General features: G+C 53.5%; 1 protein-coding gene across 3 annotated transcripts in view; it reads left to right on the top strand.

Moving 5' to 3' along the window:
* Positions 1-22,075, top strand: part of HNF1B (HNF1 homeobox B) — a 55,050-nt gene that overhangs the window by 15,710 nt on the left and 17,265 nt on the right. For all 3 annotated transcript variants that reach the window (XM_062216226.1, XM_062216223.1, XM_062216224.1), the window contains exon 5: positions 17,231-17,391. In XM_062216226.1, the coding sequence (XP_062072210.1) occupies positions 17,231-17,391 (161 nt within the window). The remainder of the gene's footprint in view (positions 1-17,230; positions 17,392-22,075) is intronic.

The raw sequence follows: 22,075 nt of genomic DNA, 5'->3' as shown, positions 1-22,075 counted from the left end.
GCAGATGCTGAGAGCAGTCGGGCAGCCAGGGGCTGCTTTACTGCTTCCTCCCCAGTGTTGCCCCTGGCCAAGGTGCATTCTGTGGGATGAGATGGAAGCCCCTCCCCCAGGACCCCTTCCCCATCCGAGTGGGGATTTGAACTGCCCTTGCATTGGGCCCTGTCTGGGGCACTAAATGCCTGTTAACGACTTAATGAGTCGGGGCTGGCACCTTAGCTTGCCTCTGTGAGCTCCGCCCCTCCCTGGGCAGCAGACAGGGGGAGGGGTTTATGAGGGCAGTTGTACAAATATTCAGATCCCCATTGTCCCCTAGGAGCTGCTGTGGCTTCCTTGGGGCAGGCGGCTGGATGTCCTCTTCCTAGGGACTTTATCTACCTGCCCTCTATCTCTTGGATATGAAGGTCTTTTTATCTGTGGGCACCACCCCATGGGCTCCCACTAGATTGGGGAAGACAATCGGGATATTAATGCCATTCAGAGGCCAGGCCCTCAAAGCATTCCACTGATAGGAGACCCACCTTGGTCTCCATACAAAGAAACCTGGCTGGGGCTGGGGGTGCTCAGAGCTCCTCACACAAAGGGGCCGGGAGATAGCCGGTCCTATCATCCAAGGTAGCCCTGCTGGCTAATCCCCTTGAGGGGTGCTTAGAGGATTCGAGGACTCCTTACTGCCTCCAGGAGAAGGAAGCCGCCTGCAGCTGGTGGGAGAAGTGCTCTTGGAATCTGTTTGCTAAGGTTTGATGGGAAGCCTCAGCCCCAGAGGTACAGAAAGAGGCAGAAATCCCTACCAAGACCTTGAGGCTACCTGCGTAAGTGGAGGCGCAGGGTCTGGCCTTACCTCTCTGCCTGCTTGGCAAAGGAAATAAAAGCACAAATGAGGGAGAAGGGCAGTATAGACACACACACACGCACGCGTGCACATGAGAGTGTGCCACACATGTGTGGAAAATGGGGAATTTAAAAATTAGCTTATTTTGGTGCCCTCAAATTTTGAAATCCATACAAGGGATCTTCCAAAGGTGAATGGAAAGGCCAGTGTTGTGGTGCAGCAGGTTAAGCTACTTGCAATGCTGGCATCCCGTATTGGAGCACTGGCTTGAGTCCCAGCTACTCGGCTTCTAATACAGCTTTCTACTAACGTACCAGGGAAGGCAGTGGAGGATGCTTCAAGTGCTTGGGCCCCTGCCACCCATGTGGGAGACCAGGATGGAGTTCCTGGTTTCTGGCTTCAGCTTGGCCCAGCCTGGCTGTCGTATGAATTAGTAGAAGGAAGATTCATATTTCTCTCTCTCTCTCTCTCTCTCTCTCTCACTCACTCACTCACTATCTTTCAAATACATTTTGTTAAGAAAGTGAATGGGGGGCTGGCATTGTGGCATAGTGAGTAAAGCCATCATCTGCAGTGCCAGCATCTCATATGGACACTGGTTCAAGTCCCTGCTGCTCCACTTCTGATCCAGCTCCCTGCTAATGCACCTGGGAAAGCACCAAAAGATGCCCCAAGAGCTTAGTCCCCTGCACCCAGGTAGGAGACCTGGAGGAAGCTCTTGGTTCCTGGCTTCAGCCTGGCCCAGCACTAGCCATTGTAGCTACCTGGGGAGTGATTCAGCCGATAGGAGCTCAGTTGCTCACCTGTATCCCCCATAATTCTGCCTTTCAAATGAAAATAAAAATATTTTTTAAAAACAAATAATACAATAGAGAAAAGGAAACTACAAATATAAGCAAAATCTTAAAAAAAAAAAAAGTGAATGGAAAGTATCTTTGTTCCATCACATATTGTGAAAAAAACAATGCCTGAATTTCAAATAATTTTTGCAGCAGGATTTATCTTCTCATTCCATTTTTCCATGAACCTTACAAAGTACTCTTTGTATGTGTAACATAGCTACAAATAAAGATGAATGAAGCACCTGGTCCTGGTTCTCATCCTGGCTATCCCCGGGTAGTCTGGAACAGGAGTTCGACTAGCTCTTTCTGTAGTGTCAGTTTATAAACATTTCAGGCCTTGTGTTATTCCAGTCACAGCTCCAAAACCCAGGCCTTGTAAACCAGAGCAGCCCTAGATCATATGTCAATGAATGCATGTGGCTGTCTTTTCCAGCAAACTATTTCCACGCACTGAAATTTGAATTTCATATAGTTTCTCGGTATCACAACATATTCTTTGCATTTTTTCCCCCAACTGTTTCAAAATATATAAAACCCAGTCTTGGCTCATGTGTCATCCACCAGCAGCTGGCTGTGGCACACACACTGCCCTTGGCTGACCCCCCTGTGCGACAGCCATTCAGAAGCACCCATGGGGGAGACATCTAGAAGCCCCAGGACCCAGGCTGCACCCCGCCTGTTGAATCCGAGTCCCTGGGGAGAGGGTTGTTGCTAAAACTTTGCAGGTGACACCGGCATGCAGCCAAGTCTGAGAACCGGCTTTGAGGTAGAGCTTCTTAGCACATGTGATGTGTGAGGATATGGACTCTGACTCTCTCAGGCTGGGGATGAGGCCTGGATTTTTGACAACTTGTCAGGTGGTATTGGAGCAGATGGCCCAGGGACCACACTTTGTGTCCTGGGGGATTTTGGAGCCACCCCATGAGCATTTATTTCTCTGTCTGAATGTCACCAACCTCCTCACCAAGCAGATCCTAAAGGTTGCTTGGGGGAAATGCTCTTATAAAGCCAGTGCACATAGCAACAGTCAGGAGCTGTGGAGGCAGACCTGAATTCCAGCCTCAGCTTGGCCACTTGTGGCTGTGTGATCCCGGACAAGTCTCCGAGCCTCAGTTTCTCAGTGTGTAAAATGGGGGCACACGGATGTATGTGAGGCACCCTGATGCAGAAGGCTCTCACAAGCAGGAGCTGTTATTCCTGTGGAGCTTTGTTTGGGTCCCTCTCCCCTCCATTTTCCTGCTTTCTTGGAGGTTTTGGTCAATGCTGCTGTTTAGAGAATTTGAGTATTTCCAGCTGTCCATCTTGAGATCTTCAGCAGACTCGGCTGCCTTGCATGGGGCACAAGGCGGTTTCCCACTCCTCCGCTCTGTGGCATCACAGCCGTATCCGGTGTCACGAGTCCTTAGCACAAGTAGAGGACAGAGAGAGAGGGAGCTAGGGAGCCCCAGGGATCAGCGGGGCTGGGGTGGGGGTGGGGGGTAGGCTGATGGCCACGTAGGAAGTCAGGTTCGCGAGACGACTGTAACTTTCCTATACCTAACAGGGCATCTTTTCTCCTTTAATTATGGGAGAGAACCTTGCTTGTGAGCATTGCTCGTTGGTAACTAGCACTGGGGAACTTGTCAGTTCCAGGGGGTGGGGGGCTGTTCCAGTGGAGGTCACTTCTGAGAAGCTGGCCTGCCTTTCTTTGGAGAAGGGAAGCCCCCCCAAACTTCAGGCAGTGGAGTGGAAGGAAAGGGAGGGTGGATGCAACCCACGTGAGCATTGGGAAACCTCAGTTGCTGCCGAGGGCGGATTTTCTGGAAGTGACTTCCCTCGCCTTATGTGTACCTATCTGCTTAACATGCCTCTCCTCTGGTCTGACGCCAGCACCCTTGCCATAGCGCACCTGTGGAGTCTAGCCACTGAGGAGTCAGCCAGCCAGGGAAGACTTGGTCTCTCCCGTGCTCTGGAGGGATCAGCTTTCTCAGATCTGGGACCATGCGCGTTCCTCCCACGTTGGAGGAGCACTGTTGAGATGGCCTTTGGTGTTCAGTGACTTACCCAGGGAGCGTCGATGTGACCCAGGGCGTGCTGGTTACAGATGGATGCTTCTTGGCACCAGCCTCCGGTGGGCGTGGCCAGGTGGCGAGGTGCAGCACCCCAGACAGGCTTGGCTTGAACTGTGGTTCTGATATTATCTGATATTATTAGCCTTGACCTCAGTTTGTCCATCTGTAAAGTAGGGCTCATGATACCTGTCTCCTTAGGGCTGTTGTGAGGCTTCAAGGTGATCAACATACCCGGTGCCAAGCCCAGGGCCTAGTGAGGAGGGAGGTGTGGCTGCCACTGCCCCGTGAGTGGGCTGACTCAGGGTGTGGTCAGAGTGGTGGCTGTGGACCTCCCGGGGCTCTTGACCAGGGTGTGGCTTTGCAGTTTCGTCCTGGGGGGATTTCCCCTGCCATGATCATGCCATGGTTGTGACATCAGGCGTCAAAAACACTGAAGCCAATAGAGTGGCAGGTTCTGTGGTTCTGAAATCTCCCTCGACCACCTGCCAGTCATCTGGGGTGCTCGCTCAAAACGGACGTGGTGCCCTCAACCTCCAGCCCACCCACACCCCTTTCGGATCAGCGTTGGAGATGGTTCAGGCCTGGGGGCTTCAACAGTTCCCTAAGCAATGTAGATGCACAGCCAGGGGCAGATGCCCCTGGGCCCTGAGATGATCCTGACAGCACCTTGCTGAACTGGGGCAGAGACGCCGCTGCCGTGAGAAACCTGGACCGGGCTTCAGGGGCCGGGGGGCTAGGGCCAGGGACAAGCAGGGGTGACGTTGGATGAAGCACTTAGCTTCTCAGGGATTCTGGCAAATCGCCCACCAGCTCTCCAGGGTTATTATTTGGAGACTGGGATTCGTGTCAGCTTTGGGGCTCAGGACTCTGCTGCCTGAAGTGCAGAGGGAGGTTTGCCATTGTGATATTTTATTGTGGAGCTCGTCATCTGTCTTTCTCCCTCCTCCTCTCGCTCAGCGCCTCGCTGCTTCCCCGCTGCAGGAACTGCATGCTGTTAGGTGCCCCCCGCCTTTATTGGGGCTCATCAGAGCTTTACAGCACCAGCAGATTGGGCGGGGCCAGTCACAGGGACCAGATTTATAATGGGTGTAAACAAGACACCCATCACTGCTGGAGGTTAACACTTTCGGGGCCTTTGAGTGGCAGCTTGCCTGCCCATCCCTCATGGCCCTGTCCATTGCAGGTGCCTCTTCCTGGCTGGCACCGGTTACGTTGGATTGGCAATGAAGCCAAGTGAGTTCTTAGAAAAACCTGTAAACAGAGTCTCCTTTTGTGTGTCACATCGGTCTGCACGGTGGGCGCAAAGGAAGCGCTGGATCTGTCTCAAGGTGTTTCGTGGATGGAAACGACCATGGGCAGCCCGCCCTCCTGGGTGCTCAGACTCCTCCTGCCAGGCGCAGCACAGGGGTTGTGGCCCCATCTGTCAAAGAAAAAGAAGCGAGGGCCGGCGCCGTGGCTCAACAGGCTAATCCTCCGCCTTGCGGCGCCGGCACACCGGGTTCTAGTCCCGGTCGGGGCACCGATCCTGTCCCGGTTGCCCCTCTTCCAGGCCAGCTCTCTGCTGTGGCCAGGGAGTGCAGTGGAGGATGGCCCAAGTGTTTGGGCTCTGCACCCCATGGGAGACCAGGATAAGCACCTGGCTCCTGCCATCGGAACAGCGCGGTGCGCCGGCCGCAGCGCGCTACCGCGGCGGCCATTGGAGGGTGAACCAACGGCAAAAGGAAGACCTTTCTCTCTGTCTCTCTCTCTCACTGTCCACTCTGCCTGTCAAAAATAAAAAAATAAAAAAATAAAAAAAAATAAAAAAAATAAAAAAAAGAAAAAGAAGCGAGGAGGGCGTTTGGCACAGCACTTAAGCAATCCCTTTGGATGTCAGCATCTTGTCTCAGAGTGCCTGGGTTCCAGCCCCAACTCTGCTCTCCAGTCCAGCTTCCTACTAATGCACACCCTTGGAGGCACTAGGTCAAGGAGTTGGGTTCCTGCACCTGTATGCAAGCGAAGCCTGGACTGAGTTGCTGGCTCCTGGCTTCAGCCTGGGGCAGTGCTGGCTGTTGCAGGTGTTTGGGGAGTGAACCTGCAAGTGGGAGATTTCTGTCTGTCTGTCTCTCTCCTTTCCTCTCCCTCCCTTTTAAATAAATAAACTTTAAAAGAAAGAAAGCAAGCAAGACTTATTCTCCCTGTGAAGAAAATCCCTGAGACGTCTCTAACCACTTCGCTCCCTAGGTATGAATCCTGAGTAGTGGAATTGTGGGCTGCTCCACCATCCGAGCCCAGGTGGCTTTTCCACATAGCCTGCGGCAGGCACCCCTTCTGTTTCTGGAATAAATATACCTATTGTAGAGAGCTTCCTGTCCAAAGGCTCGGTGCATAAACCCCCTGTTTTCTAAGTTTGTTGTTCAGTTTTAGAGTAAAACTGAGCGTGGTGTGAGTTTCAATTTACGCATCATTTAAAGCATGTTTTCCTTCTGTGGACACAGTGTCATCCAGTTCCATCCCTCTTAGCACTGCCTAAAGGGAGGCTGGAAAGGTCAGCATTCAATGCTTCCCGCAAGCTTTCAAAGAACCTCTTATGAGTCTCTCTCCCTGATGTTCTGCTAGTTTAGTTTTTTATCATTACTTACCAGAACTCCTTGGGCAAGAGAAGAGTGACAACTAGCCTTCCTGGGCTTCTGCGGAGTGCGCGGAGGTGCAGACAAGGGTTTGGACTCACTGCAAACTGGAGTCACCTGTTGAGACAGGAGCAAAACTGCCCCGCCCTAGGCAGCCACCAGTCCCTGGTGCTCCTGTCTGGAAGCCAGCAGCCAGCAGCCAGCCAGCCACCTTCCAAGGTGCTCGCTGGGCCCAGCATCCTTGAGCCTGCCGGGTCATCAGTGGCTGTCTGTCATGATGATGATGGTGATGATGGTGATGATGATGATGGTGATGGTGATGATGATGCTGGTGCTGATGGAGCTGCCCTCAGCAATGGTGATGAAGAGGCTGGGGTCTGGCTGGGCAGACCCCCTTAATGAGGCAGCTCGGACACTTTCCAAGCCTCAAAGGGACTTCCCCGTGGCTATCATCTCCCAGTAGGGCCCTGTTTCTGAATAGGCCACAGTAGAAAACCTCTCTTTTCTAAGGCCACTTTATTGGCCCTTGAGACACAATGCAGAGGTCTGTTTATAGGACTCTGCTTTTGTACGGACAGCCAGTGGCTCCGTCTGTCAATGGCTTTACAGCTCTCCCAGTGCTCAGGCCTGCTAGGAGCATCACCATTCTCCTCGACCAAACCCAGGGGCCTTTGTTGCAGATGGATCACCCCTGCCCGCAAAGGCAGGCTCTCAGAAAAGACCAGACCCCAGGAGTCAGACTGCGCAGGGGCGTCTGGCCCCAGCCTTTAGGCCTCGCGATGGCCACTGTTAACCCTTCTCAGTCTCACCCTCGTGCTGTAGGAGAAAGTGGCACTGAGGCTGCCCAGCCCCATGAAGTGACCCCTCTCTTTACCCTGGGACCAACCCAGTGCACCCCAAACTGGCTTCTTACATGGTGGGTGTTGGGTGCAGCAGTTAAGATGCCGCTTGAGACCCCTGCATCCACATCGGAGTGCCTGGGTTCGAGTCTCAGCCCTGCTCCCAAGTCTAGCTTCCTGCTCATGCACACTCTGGGAGGCAGCAGGTGATGGCTCAAGTAGTTGAGTCCCTGCCACCCATGTGGGAGACCTGGATGGAGTTCCTGGCTCCCGGCTTCAGCCTGGCCCAGCCCCAGCTGTTGCACACCTGTGGGGAATGAACCAACAGATGAGACATCTCTCTCTCTCCCTCTTTCTTTCTCTCTCTCTCTGCCTTTCCAGTAAATAAAAGAAGAAAAAAAGTGGGGTTGGCCTGTACTAGCAGAAGTGCCTGCTCCCATGCCCCTTAACGAACCCTGGGTACTATTTGTTAGGCTTAGACTCTAAGAAGAAGAGAATCGGTGGGCACCCTGCAGGTGGCCCATCCGCCCTTTATGCACCAGGCAAAGCTCTGTTCAAGTCTGCAGCCTGAGGAGGTGGCCCTGGTGCGTCATTTGGGCCACTTGACACACAGACCTGTGCCTTCAACGGGAGATCACCCAGACCTGCTAATACTATTTCTTCAACCTTGGTTCCACTTTCGTCTCTCTCTCTCCTTCTTCCTCCCTTAAAATAAATTGCCTCCCCCCGACCCACCGCCCCAGAAAAGCCAGGAGATGTAGAGGACACGTGTATCGCACAGTCAGTTCCCTACCACCCAACACAACGGATAAAGGCGAGCCAGCATGGAGCTCTCACGGTGCAGGTGTGGGCCATTCACTCGTCACTTCCCTGTTCAACAAACATTGATTGAGAGCCTAGCACAAGCCCAGGCTCTGTGCAAGGCCCTGGGAGACAACAAAGGAGGCAAAGTCCCACTCTCGTGGGACCTGGGTTCTGGTGAGAGGTGCAGCTAAGACATAAGCCACCCCCCAACAGCCCTACACACTCTAAGTGGGCCATGGTGGGGAGCCTCAACCTGCGAATTGCTGACGGGGAAGCCCGAGATGCTTAGCTTTGAAAGAGGGATGACAGCTGGGAGACCCCTGGCTAGACTGTGGCCCCTGTCTCAGCTTTCCACCCAAATGGGAGTCGGTGACACTCGGAGCGGCCGCCGGTGCTCAGGCCCTCGAGTGCCAGGCCTGTTCCTTTGACCTGCGCCAGCCGTCTGCAGGCTGAAGAGTTGGTCACAGTGCACGTGATGTTTGCCTGCAGCGGTGGCTTCCTGGCGAGCTGTGGGGAGGACACCCAGGGCTTCTGCGTGGGCAGTCTTACCAGGTGCACCGTGCACATTAGCTTCTGTTCTCGGCCAAGGTGCTTTGAATGGAAATGGAAGACTCGATTTTTTTTTTCTTCTCTTGATTACACTTGCTTTGATTTTTATAAGAAAACCAGTTTGTGGGCTTCCCTTAAGTATCACTCAGCTTTTACTCCTTGAGTCAAGAATGTTTGCCGTCCCCACAGGCCTGTCTGTGTTTCTGCTCTTGTGACCCGAGCTCCTAACGCAGGCACCGCAGGTAGGAAGGGACCTGGAATGGAAACCTGCCCAGTGTTGAAATTGCTTTCCCCCTGCATCAGCCTTGTCCTCCTGGCTTTCAGGTTTTTAATCTCCCCAGCTCTTTGCAAGCATTAATCTTTATCCTTAGAGAGGAGGAAAGGTTAATAAGGACAGGGTTACAAATGAGGGAACCGAGGCAGCCGTGCTAACTCATCCGAATGCTTTCATTTTCCCAGCTCCCAGTTTGCAGCTGGGAAGGCATTCACATTCTTCCATCCTGAGTGGAGTGAGGTCTCGGAAGATCCCCAGACGGGATCATTTGTATTTGTCTCTCTGCCCCATCTGAGTTCCAGGGGAGGGGGTGGCGATCAGGACGCGGTCCTGGGCCCTCCCCAGCCGACCTCACTCCCACCACACTCTCCCCGACAGCCCCGGCTTCGCGGGGAAGACAGCTCTGCTACTGGTAATTTGTGGACGTGCCTGTTTCCTCTTGGCGGCTCCTTCTCCTTCGCACGCTCCCTGCCGCCTGAGCTTAAATTCCCGTTTCGCAGACCCCGCAGGGTTGGGCTGCGCTCTGCATGAGGTTAGGAACACAGGGGAAGAATGTGTGTGACAGGGCCTGGCTGGTTGAGTAATGTTTACTCTGTTGGTGGCCGGGACGCACACTCTTGGGGCTGGCACAGGTCCACCTGCCAAAGGCACATTCCTGCATTATCAAGGATGAGAGGTTGGCTCTGAAATGTCAAGGGTGACCAGCATCCCTCCAGATTCTGGGTGTGGTGCTCAGACCCCGGTGCAGGGGACGCACGCGGGACCGGCTGAGCGCCAGGGTGCCTGGGAGTCCTGATTCCCTCATCATCTTCATCATCTTGTCCTCACTGGGACAGCTCTTTTGCTCAGCTGGCTGAGCCCAGTGCCTCTCTGAAGTTATTTGTGCATCATTCTAGCTTCTGCCCATTTTGCAGACCAAAATGCCACCAAAGGGGACTGGTCCCAGGCTCCTGAGAGAGCTAAGGCAGATAAAGAGGGTGGGGGAGGCATTTGGGACCATTTCTGGAGGCTTGGGCCCCTGTGGATCGCTGGAATCAAGGAGCTGAGGTCTCAGCTACTTTTCAAAACGCTCTGAGTGCTGGATTAGATCCAGGGCGCTCTGAGTTGTCACTCTAAGCCCCACCACGCAGGTCTCTAAAACGTCTCTGTTCTTAACAGTCCCCCTGTGCAGCCTTTCTCCGGGGCCCCTTGCCGTAAGGGGGTTGTGTCTGCCTTTGAGCACACATGCACAGTCAGTTCTGTGGACCTCAACAAGCACGTCCTAAATGTCACGACGCTTCGTAAAGTCATGCAACAAGAAACCACCAGGCTTAGGGGAAGATACAGGGCTGAGGGCATAAACTCCATCAGTGACAGTCCTCAATAGAAGAGAATCCAGCCTGTGAGATGGTTGGAAAGCACATAAATGCTCTGTACCAACACCTCTGGCACTTGAGCTGGGGGAAGTCCTGAAGCTTGCCCAAGGAGGTGGGTGTTGGAAAGGTTATGGGCTGTCAGGTCACTTGAGTGGTGGGCGGAGCGAAGGTTGCCATGGCACACAGCACCTGCAGTGAGGTGAGGGCGCTGTGTGTGTGCAGAGGCCCACTGACTGCATGCCTTTGCAACTCCATTCAACTCGATGCAGATTTTGGAATTTACCAACTGTGTCTCCAATGACAAACTCAGTTACACTCCAGTGATTCCCTAACCTATCAGTGCAAATAGGCCAGAATCACAGTTTTTTGTTTGTTTGTTTGTTTGTTTGTTTGTTTGTTTTGGACAGGCAGAGTGGACAGTGAGAGAGAGACAGAGAGAAAGGTCTTCCTTTTGCCATTGGTTCACCCTCCAATGGCCGCTGCGGCCGGCTCATCACGCTGATCCGAAGCCAGGAGCCAGGTGCTTCTCCTGGTCTCCCATGGGGTGCAGGGCCCAAGCACTTGGGCCATCCTCCACTGCCTTCCTGGGCCATAGCAGAGAGCTGGCCTGGAAGAGGGGCAACCAGGACAGAATCCGGCGCCCAAACTGGGACTAGAACCCGGTGTGCCGGCGCCACAAGGTGGAGGATTAGCCTGTTAAGCCACGGCGCCGGCCCAGAATCACAGTTTTTAAAATATTTACTTATTTATTTGAAAGAGAGGGAGAGAGAGAATGAAATCTTCCATCCACTGGTTCACTTCCCTGCTTTCCCTGTGTACTAGAGCTAGATCGGAAGCATAGCAGCCAGGACTCGAACCTCTGTGCATATTGAACGCCGGCATCACAGGTGGTGGCTTAACCCACTGTGCCACAACAGCAGCCCCTAGAATCGCCCTTTCAATGCAGTCAGCACAGCAGAACTTGACTGCATTTTCTCCTGCTAGAAGTGACTTTGCTTGTCCTCAGGCATGGGTGGCCAAGGCAGCTGAGGTCTCATTCCTTCGATCAACAGCCATTCCCAGTGCCCGGCACTCCGCCAGGCAGCCAAAATGTGCAAAAGCCGTCCCTTCCTTTAAGAGGGAGAGAGAGGTGCCGGCGCTGTGGCTCAATAGGCTAATCCTCCGCCTTGTGGCGCTGGCACACCGGGTTCTAGTCCCGGTCGGGGCACCGATCCTGTCCCGGTTGCCCCTCTTCCAGGCCAGCTCTCTGCTGTGGCCAGGGAGTGCAGTGGAGGATGGCCCAAGTGCTTGGGCCCTGCACCCCATGGGAGACCAGGAGAAGCACCTGGCTCCTGCCATCGGATCAGCGTGGTGCGCCGGCCGCAGCACGCCAACCGCGGCGGCCATTGGAGGGTGAACCAACGGCAAAGGAAGACCTTTCTCTCTGTCTCTCTCTCTGTCCACTCTGCCTGTCAAAAAAAAAAGAGGGAGAGAGAGGTAAAATTTCCATCTGTTTCCCAGGGGGCTGACTCCTCCTGGGAGTCTCTAGTGCATGGAAACTACAAAGGACGGGCCAGGGGACTGCCAGCTTCACTCAGGGACGAGGCCACAGTCAGTCCTCTTAAAGGATGTGACAGGGAGAAGATGGGAAGAGCACTTCAGGCAGAGGGACCAGCACAAAGGCACAGAGGCAGGAGACAGCAGGCCCACTGTGCGTGGGATGCAGGGAGAGATGATGCACGGGAGGCGACTTGGATCGCTGCTGCCTGTCCCAGACGCTGGGCTCTCCCAGAACATAGTGAGGAGCTGTCCGTCAGAGGTTCCCCAACAGGGCAGTGAGCTGGTATGATTTTGTTTTTGAAGGGAAGTGCAGGCTGCAGCAATGCAAAGAATGCTGCTGGACCAGGAAGGCAGGGAAGTGGTGCTGCCTTCCTGGAACCATAGGTTTCTTCCACGCTTTTGAAGCTTCTGATCAGTCACATAGAATAGAAACCATACAGTCTGCATCTGTCCCAGATGGTGTTGGGAATTTAACAGTAACGCAGGGCCCAGGATGTTGAGGCCTGGGAATGGGGAGTGGAGATGACCTCACAAGGTCTCTAGACTCCTCCCAGGATGCCTTCTGCTGCTTGTTGTAGTTCTGATGGCTGGTGATGAGGATGTGGCCAATTAGTGGTTTGAGCCTGGAAGTGATGGAAGATGCTGCTACCGTCTGCCATGGTCGTTTCTTCCAGGGTCCCTGTGGCTGTTAGCCCGGCAGCTCTGGCCAGTGTTAAACCTTGGACATTCACTTTCTTTTTTAAAAAGATTTATTTATTTATTTGAAAGACAGAGTTACAGAGAGGCAGAGGCAGAGAGAGAGAGAGGTCTTCCATCTGCTGGTTCACTCCCCAGATGGCTATAACGGCCAGAGCTGAGCTGATCCGAAGTCAGGAACCAGGAGCTTCTTCTGGGTCTCCCACATGGGTGTAGGGGCCCAAGGACTTGGGCCATCCTCTACTGCTATCCCAGGCCATAGCAGAGAGCCGGGACTTGAACCAGTGCCCATATGGGATGCCGGCACTGCAGGCGGCAGCTTTACCTGCTATGCCACAGCGCCGGCCCCATGGGCATTCACTTTCATAGCTTGCAGGCCCCGGTGAAGGAAGAAGGGAAGCTTCATTCTACATCTAAGGGCAGGCTCCTTAGTCCGGAGCAGGGCATTTAGCAGGTGCTCAGTAAGTTCTGTGCTCTCAGCCTGCCTCGATGTGTCTTTGAGACAAAAGCAATCCCAAAGTAGGAGGATGTGTTTTGAGCAACTTTTATGTGTAAAGCATGGTCTGGGAATTCCAAACCATTAGCTCGGTCAGATTTCTTCCCAATGACCTAAGGGTGGAGATTGTTAATGATGAGGAACGGAAGCTCAGGGGGGTTAAACAACTTCCCCAAGGTCACACAGCTCTTAGGTGATGAGGTGTGATTTCAATTCAGGTCCCCACACTCCGAGCTCCACTTTTGTCCTCATTTCGAGTGCTCTTCTGAGTTTGTGAAATGTGAAAGGACTTGGTCTCTGCTTCCTCTAACAAGAGCACCTATTTATGGTGTCACCTGCAGACACCTGTGACACACCCTGCACCACCTCCCAGCCCCCCCCCCCACCTCCCTGTAAGACCAGCGGCTGTTTGGGATCTCGTAATTGCCTAGTCCCTGGGGCAGGAAGACTCTGGTTCGATGAGCGCTCCAGGGCTTGCTCCCAGAAGGCTTCAGAACAGGCGGTCCTCTCCCTGCAGCAGGTGGTTCTCTCCCTGCAGCAGGTGGTTCTCTGGCTTATAGAGGAGGAAGCTGGAGCCCACCCATTAAATGGGTGGCGAAGTCGTGATGAACATAATCTCCTCATTTCCACCCAGGTCTCTAGTCCTTAGCCAGAGATTTCAATTTAATTTTGAAGTTAAATCATCCTTTAAATAAGAGACAGAGACGGACACAAGCCAGGAGCCCGGAACTTAATCCAGGGACCCATGTACTCGAGCCGTTGCCTGCTGCCTCCCAGAGTATGCATTAGCAGGAAGTAGAATTGGGAGTGGAGTAGGGACTTGAACCCAGGCACTCCGATGTGGGCATCCCAAGCAGCATCTTAACCACTGCACCCAATGCTTGCCTCCAATCAGAGGGTTTTTCCTTTGTTTTTGTTTTTAAGATAGATTTCTTCAAAAGGCGGAGTTAGAGAAATCTCCCATCCACTGGCTCCCCATAGGGCTGCAATATGCCAGGGCTCAGCCAAGCCAAAGCCAGGAGTCAGGAACAACATCCATGTCCCCTATGTGAATGGCAGGGGCCCAAGCACCTGGGCCATCCTCTGCTGCTTTTGCAGGTGCATTGGCAGGAAGCTCAATCAGAAGTGGAGCAGCTGGGACACAAACCAGCACCTGGATGGGAATGCAGGCTGCAGCTTCACCTGCTGCGCCATGATGCTGGCTCCCAGCCAGAGGTTTTAAAGGGAATTTTGAAGGTCTGGGCCCACCTGTCTTTAAACAGAGCAGCTCCTCTGTGATATTTTTCTTTTTTAAAAAAGATTATTTTATTTATTTGAAAGAGTTGCAGAGAGAGGCAGAGAGAGAGAGAGAGAGGTCTTCCATCCCATGGTTCACTCCCCAATTGGCCACAACGGCCAGAGCTGTGCCAATCCAAAACCAGGAGGCAGGAGCTTCTCCCGGGTCTCCCACGCAGGTGCAGGGGTCCAAGAACTTGGGCCATCTTTTACTGCTTTCCCAGGCCATAGCAGAGAAATGGATCGGAAGAAGAGCAGCCAGAACTAGAACTAGTGCCCATATGGGATGCCGATGCTTCAGGCCAGGGCTTTAACCTGCTGCACCACAGCATCGGCCCCCGTGATATTTTTCATAGAATGAAGTTTTGTTGGGACCAAAGCCCCAGTGTAAAAACCACAGCACCCTTGGGCTCCACTGCCAGGCTTCTCACAAGCAGCCCTGGATGCTCTCTTGCCAGTGAAGAAGGCTTTTGTTCCTGCGGATGTCCTGGGTTAATTATTTTTAAATAAATACTTGCGCAGCCTGTGGTAGGGGAGAAGCTTCCCTGTGACCTATATTTGATCATCAGAGGGCTGGCCCATTTCCTGCAGCCAAATTAAATAGGCTAAATCCAGAGACTGTTTGACTTGAGGCAGAATCGATGATGGGGCCTGGCTGGGAGGTGACAACACCCCTGACTCCCCGTGTTATCACCGCTCTCCCAGGAGCAGAGCATCCTGGGGAGGCAAACAGCTGGTCAGGGAATCAGAAAAAGCAGGAGACAAACAGGATGCCATCCAGTTCCTCCAAAAGGGGGGGAAGGGCAGTGGCCAGGCCTCTCCCCAGGTTGCTTGCAGGACAAGGCACCAGGGGTTCTGCAAAGGGCAGGGTCCTGTGGAAACTGCTTGCTATGGAAAGGTAAGGCTACCCAGTGCTTAGACCCGCCCGAAGTTGTCTAGAATTGGCGTATCCTAGAGCATATGTCTTGGGATACACCCCTGTGCCAGCTCTCCTGCTCCCCACATCCCTGCCTGTGGTGCCAATAGTTATTTGGCATCATGCTAGGAGCTGTGTCAATGTTACCTGTACCCCCAAAGAGCCCAATGGGGCACATATTCTCCCCACTTTATGGCTGTAAACCAAGGCGAGGGAAAGTAATCTTCCTATGATCACACATCTCTTAAGAACAAAGTCAGGATGTGAGCCCAAGTCTGTCTACCACTCCCAGAGCCTCCCCGCCACCCAGCCTTCCCACCGCCCCCACCTCATTGGGAAATTCTTCCTTTTATTCATCAGAAATCTGCCTTTCTCTTTCCCATTGGACCTCACTCTGCCTTTGGAGTTCACAGGGTTCGGATCTCTTTCCTCTTCTCTATCACAGCTCTTTGAACTATCAGAAGCGTCCCACTGGCCAACGTGAGTGGAGAAACAGGACTTCATTGAATCCAATGGATGGAGTAGAGGGTGGTGACTAGGAGACCCAGGAGCTGCAGACAGGTGTAGAGGAAGAAGGCCAGGGCAGAGCTTTTGACTGGGAGATATGGAAGCCATACCTCCTTTAACTTCATGGTTGTTGCTGTTCCCCTACATTGTAGTGCCTGAGGCCAATAACCAGTGAATTCCGGTCCTGATGCTATCCAGAGCCCCTTGCATCAACAAATCGGGTCACCCACCAACAGAAAAAAAGCCTATAGAGCAAGCAGCGAGCCCCTTCCTAGTCAAACCAGGTGCTCTTGCAGGTTCGAAGCCTGCTTCTGCGTTCATTTGTTCTCTCCCTGGCCCTCTGGCGTCCTAGGATCTGTGACCCTTGGGTAAAACCAGGGGATGCTGGCTTGGATCTCTCCTTGGTGAGCTCTAGCTCGGTGAGTTAGAGGCTGCTGGGTAGGGCAGCTGGCCTGGCTCCTCGGGGGCACCTGTAACCTGCTCTAGAAAGAGGTGGGGCAGGGTGGGGAACAGAGTTCAAGGATGGTTCTTCGTGGAAAACTGGGCAAAAGGAGAAGTATAGCCAAAGAGCTGCCCCAGGTTTCCAAATGATTCCATGCCAAGCGCATTTGGTCTCCCTTCCTTGCAGGCTTGGGTCCCCCACACCTGTTTGTCAAGCCATGGCAAGAAGCAAGGACGCTGTCTTCCTAAGCTCTGAGTTTAGGGTGCGACGCCACCGAGTACCCCCAACCTCTCCCTAGGCTGTGTCGTGGGCACGTCAAGCAGGATGCTGAAACCTCTGCAAAGCGGAGCTGGGTTCTGCACCCTCCCGCTTCCTGCCTGTCTCTGTCCAGCACATTCCCTCCACTGAGAACAGAGCTCCGCTTGGGTTCCTGAGCAAGAGAGAGACAGGAGGGCGAGGTCGTCAACCTGCTTGGTTCCCGCCCTCCCTTGCAGGACAAACTGAGTACCTACCTCCCACCTGTGTGTGCTGCCTACCCCACCGCCCAGCAGGCACGCCTTTCCCTGTGTCCAAGAAGTCAACCTAACGAGACTCCGTTGAAGGGATGTGAGTTCCAGAGCCACAGCCCCCAGCCCCGTCCCTTTCTTGAGCTGCCTGTGTCCCTCAGCTTCAGGATTGGCCAAAAATAGGGGTCAGTGTCACGGATGTGGAAGCCATGGTTCTTCCTGGAGTCCCCAGACAAGTACCTCTTTGACAAGTACCTCTTCTTTGTAAAGTTGGTCAACTCTACTTTGCAGTCCCACAGGACTGGGGCTGCCAGGGGAACATTGCTGGAAGGCTTTGGGAAAAATCAAATACTGCAGCCGGGAAGAGAAGGCCAAGCTCGGCCCCTACATCCTGGAAGAACAGCGCTGAAGCAGTGGCAAGCAGAACTTACCCGTTCATTCATTAGATGTTTAGTGAGCAGCTACCAAGTGCCGAGGCACAGGCGCGTGGCAGTGAACGGGACGGCGCTTCCATTCTAGAATGAAAGCAGAGACCATAGCATCTTCAGCCCGGAGGAGGACAGCTGATGGACAGGTGGACAGGGAAGCCGAGAGCAACTTGATTTTCTCCTCATCCACCCTGGAAAACACAGGGGAGCTGAGTCACTTTCCTGGGTCCAGGTGACACTAATGTTCCCTGTGGGGTCTGTATTGTTTTGCAGGAGTGCGCTACAGCCAGCAAGGAAACAATGAGGTCACTTCCTCCTCAACAATCAGTCACCATGGCAACAGCGCCATGGTGACCAGCCAGGCGGTTTTACAGCAAGTCTCCCCAGCCAGCCTGGACCCAGGCCACAATCTCCTCTCACCTGATGGTAAAATGGTGAGTACACCTGGGCCATTGTGGCTCTGGGGCTGATAAGATAAGAGGCAAAACAAACAGGACTTCTCACAAGGCCTGCCTCAAACAATGAACCATTGTAGCCCCACAGGGGAAAATGGGGGCCGGCCAGAGGTGGGACGGAAAGGCAGAGCCCCGAGCCAGCCTTTGGCGGGTAGAAGAGCTGTTCGGTTTGAACCCAGCCAATAAATCTGACAGAGCTCTGCTCTCATTTTATTGATTGAATGCCTCATAAAGGAGCAAGCCGGGTGGGACACTATTTGTTTTGGGGCTGCCAATGACATTTGTGTTGATAAAATGTTCATTCATCCCCCTCTCCAAGGCCTCCAAAGCCCAGGGAGCACCTCACTTTGCGACAAGCCCCCCCCCCCCCATGCTCCCTCCCCACCGAGCCCCCTTGGTACTGGTGAGCACAGTCAGCAGCATCCAGGAGTCAGGGTGGCAGGTGGGGTGGGACACTACTTCCGGAAAGAGACACAGGGCTTTGAAGTGACAGTGCTGTGGGGTCCCAGCTCGGACACTTAATAGCTGTGCGGCCTTGGGCAGGTTGCTGAGCCACTGTAGGTCTCCTATAAAGTGGAGGTAATAGCAGCAGGGTTGTTGGGGGACCCAGGGTGCTAGCACTCGGCACAGAGCCCGCCGGGCAGTACGCAATAAATGGCAGCATTGTTATGTTAATAGCAGTGCTGTGGTCACTGAATGACGCTCCCGTGTTCCTCCACACGGCCCTGCACCAGATGTGCGTGTGGCCCACTTGGGGAGGGAGGGACAGGGCCAACGCCCAAGGACCTGCTCCCATGGCAACACAGGAGCATTTTGACCCCTGCCAGGGTCGGAAATGGAAAACTTCATTCTTTGGGTCATGCTCTGGGTTTCAGGGGAGGGAGGAGCCGCAGGTTCCCGATCCCCAAGTGTGAGGTGGAGCTGCACACATTCCCGCACGCACGGTGTCTGAGCCAGAGGCGAGAGGGCGCGGGGTGGGGGGAGGGGGTGGAGAGCACTTGCCATTCTAGACCTTGACGTGTGTGTGTGTGTGTGTGCGTGCACGCTGTGTAGGCAACGCAGGAATAGTGAGTCACAGGCAATCAGGTCCCTGGCTGCCCGCAGGACAAACAAAGTGTGGCTTCTGAGGAGAGCGCTGGCTCAGCCAACCCTGGTTTCAGGGGCCCTGAGCTGCTGTCCCTGGAGTGGTCTCTGCAAACAGAGATGAAAAGGCAGGGCGGCTAAGACGCCTGCGTCCCAGACGGGAGTCCGGGGTCAGACCCCAGCTCTGGCTCCTGACTCCTGCCGATGCAGAGCCTGGGAGGGAGCGGCGATGGCTCAAGTGTTTGGGTTTCTGTCACCCACTTGGGAGGCCTGAATTGAGTTAGAGGCTCCCAGGCCTGGCCTCCAGCCCCTTCCCTCCCCTCCTTCTCCAGTCCCAACCTCCCCTCACCCCCACTCCTATTGTGAGAATTTGGGGGAGGGAACCAGTGGATGGGAGCACTCTGTCTCTCAATACGTAAACAGCGATTAAATACAAAAATCGAAAGGGCATTTTGAAGGGGAGGCATCTTGGGGTCCCCTTGCCTTCTTCCAAACCTTAACAGAGATTGTTCTTCCTGAAAACCAGTGCAGCTCCGCTACAGACCACGCTTAGCGATTTCTCCAGAGTCCACATTGAGACCCAAACAAGTCAGGGTTGGGGAATACGTAGGCTTCCCAGGGAAAGGAGTGCTGGGGGACAGGTCTGCTGCCTGTGGGTCCTGGGGCTTCCCCTTTGAGCTCTCCTGCTCTTCCTTCCAGGAGGCAGGCTGCCTCCCCCAGGCTGAGGGTGCTCCAGATCGAGCCTGAAGACCTGCTTTTTGCTTCCTGTTCCGCTCAGCACTGCCCAGCCTGGGCCGTATATTACTGGATTGATGATTGACCGAGCCAGCACACCTCAAACGTTAGCAAACATCTGGGACCTGTTTGCAGCCGCAGCTTTTCACCTGTCCCTAACACCCTGGCTCCTATGATGTGACACTATCCCTGGATGCCCAGATTCAAGAGTCTGTTCTCTGTTAATGTGTAACACATCCCTGTGAGCTTGGTCGGGCAAGGCAGGAGAGGAGTGTGGCTCAAAAAGAACCCGGGTGTGCAGGTCCTGATTCTGTCATTTCTCAGTGGGAGGGCACAGCGATCGCTTTGTTCGTCTGGGAAATGGGGAGTGAGAACATCACAGACAGGTCTGAGCACGGCTGGTGGCCCTGTCACCCAGTGGTGGGGTAAGCCCTGTTCCTGGAGTGACAGTCTCAGGGCTGGCTTTCAGTCAGGTGGGGGTGGGAATCTTCCTGCAGGGAATTGTGGAAATAAAGCCAATCTGTTAGCACTCCCTGTGGTGCTGTTGCTCCCTCCCCCAGCCTCCATACTCTGTACCCAAATGGTAAACCTTGATTTTAAGGGGGGGGGGGGGGGGGAGTCAGGCTGAGGTTTGCAGTTTTTCTGTTTGTTTTGTTTTAGAAAAAGCATGTATTGGATAGTTTCATAGTACCAAGTAGCATGGCCTCATGATAAGAAGCCTAGGCCTTGTTTAACTTTTCTCAACTTCCATTTCCCGGGCTGCAAAGCAGGGACAATGATTAGAAACCCCATGGGTCAGGGAGGGGACTGCACGCCGATGGCATTCGGGCTCTCCCAGCTGTCCAGTCTGTGCCCAGTACCCTTGGGACCTTGTGGAGTCCAACACAGAGAGTGGGCGGGGCTTGAACTCCAGTAAACCCGGCCCCTGCTTGCTGGAGGACCGGTTCCTTGGCCTGCCGGTGATGGCGCCTGCCCCGTGGGCGGCATTCTCTACGGAGCACACTTGGGGAGCACACTGGACAAGCTGAAGCCACGCGTGCAGGCTGTCTTGATCGTTGGCCTCCAGGTTGAAACAGCCCAGAGACCCCCCGAGGGACTCCATTACCCAAGGGAGTCAGTTGGAGGGCAGGTCCCTGCTGTTTTTATGACTCTGACATCTCTGATAAACAAGTCTGGCCAACAGGCCGGTTCTCTCCTGTTCCAGGCGGTTGGAATTCTTTCTTGGTCATGTGACCTCTACCTCATTTCTTGATGCTCATTTGAAAAACACAAACAAACCTGTTTGGCTTTTCCTTTCTTTTCTTTTTTCAAATTAACCTTGGAGGCTGTGGGGTTGGCCAGAGGGCAGGGTAGGGGATAGCGCCTTCCCTGGGTGCTGGTGTTAGCCGTCAAAGCTGAAAGAGCCCTGGGTGGCAGAAAAACAGAGAACTTGGGTTACTCAAGGGTCCTGGTGCTTGCCGCACTGTCAGAGTGGGGGTGGGGGCTTGCTGAATAATAATTGTTAGTCTCTTTTCTTTTCTTTCTTTCTTTCTTTCTTTTTTTTTTTTTTTTTTTTTTTTTTTTTTGACAGGCAGAGTGGGTAGTGAGACAGAGAGAGACAGAGAGAAAGGTCTTCCTTTTTGCTGTTGGTTCACCCTCCAATGGCCACTGTGGTAGGCGTATTGGGCTGATCCAAAGGCAGGAGCCAGGTGCTTCTCCTGGTCTCCCATGCAGGTGCAGGGCCCAAGCACTTGGGCCATCCTCCACTGCCTTCCCGGGCCACAGCAGAGAGCTGGCCTGGAAGAGGGGCAACCGGGACTAGAACCCAGTGTGCCGGCACCACAAGGCGGAGGATTGGCCTGTTAAGCCACGGCGCCGGCCTAATAATTGTGAAAGTGAGTTTAAAACTGTACATGGGGCAGGCATGCGATGTGGTGGTGAAGCCGCCACTTGAGACGCCCACCTTACCTGTGGGAAAGCCCTGTCTGAGATCCGACTGCCCTGCTTCTCACCCAGCTTCCTGCACGTACAGCCCCCGGGGAAGCAGCAGGTGACGGCTCAAGTACTTGGGTCCCTGCCACCCACGTGGAAAACCAGGATGGAGTTCCTGGCTCCTGGCTGTTGTGGGCATTTGGGGAGTGAACCAGCAGATGGAAGATTTTTTTTCTCTCTGTCTCTCAAATAAAATGCATAACTTTTTAAATAAAAAATAAAACTATACAAAAGAAATTACTATGAAAAATAATGTGTATATAAAATAACATCTTTAGAATTATAATTAACCAGAACACATTTGAAACATTTCTGATGATGTCAGAAACATAACAAGTGCATCTGTTACAGCTGCTACTGTTTTTTTTATGATTTATCATATTTATTTGAAAAGCAGAGTTACAGAGAAGCAAAGGCAGAGAGAGAGAGAGAGGTCTTCCACCCGCTGGTTCACTCCCCAGATGACCACAATGGCTGGAGCTGCACCAACCCAAAGCCAGGAGCCAGGAGCTTCTTCCAGGTCTCCCATGTGGGTGCAGGGGCCCAAGGACTTGGGCCATCTTCTACTGCTTTCCCAGGCCACAGCAGAGAGCTGGATCAGAAGTAGAACAGCCAGGACTCAGAGTGGTGCCCATATGGGAGGCCGGGGCTACAGGCGGCTGCTTTACCTGCTATACCACAACACCAGCCCCAGCTGCTACTGTTTTTACTACCTAGAAAGTTCTAACCAATGTACTAAGACACGAAGACAGATTGCTATCGGCAAGGAAGAGGGGCCCTGTTAACATTAGAGTCTTGTGATGCAGTCAGGCGCTTGGGAACATGAAAACAAAATCAGTGAGGAAAAGACACTAGTAGGAATAAATAAAAAGAA

Source organism: Lepus europaeus, chromosome 18 (genome assembly GCF_033115175.1).
Source record: "Lepus europaeus isolate LE1 chromosome 18, mLepTim1.pri, whole genome shotgun sequence".
Taxonomy (NCBI): Eukaryota; Metazoa; Chordata; class Mammalia; order Lagomorpha; family Leporidae; genus Lepus; species Lepus europaeus.
This window is presented reverse-complemented; position numbering and strand designations above follow the sequence as displayed.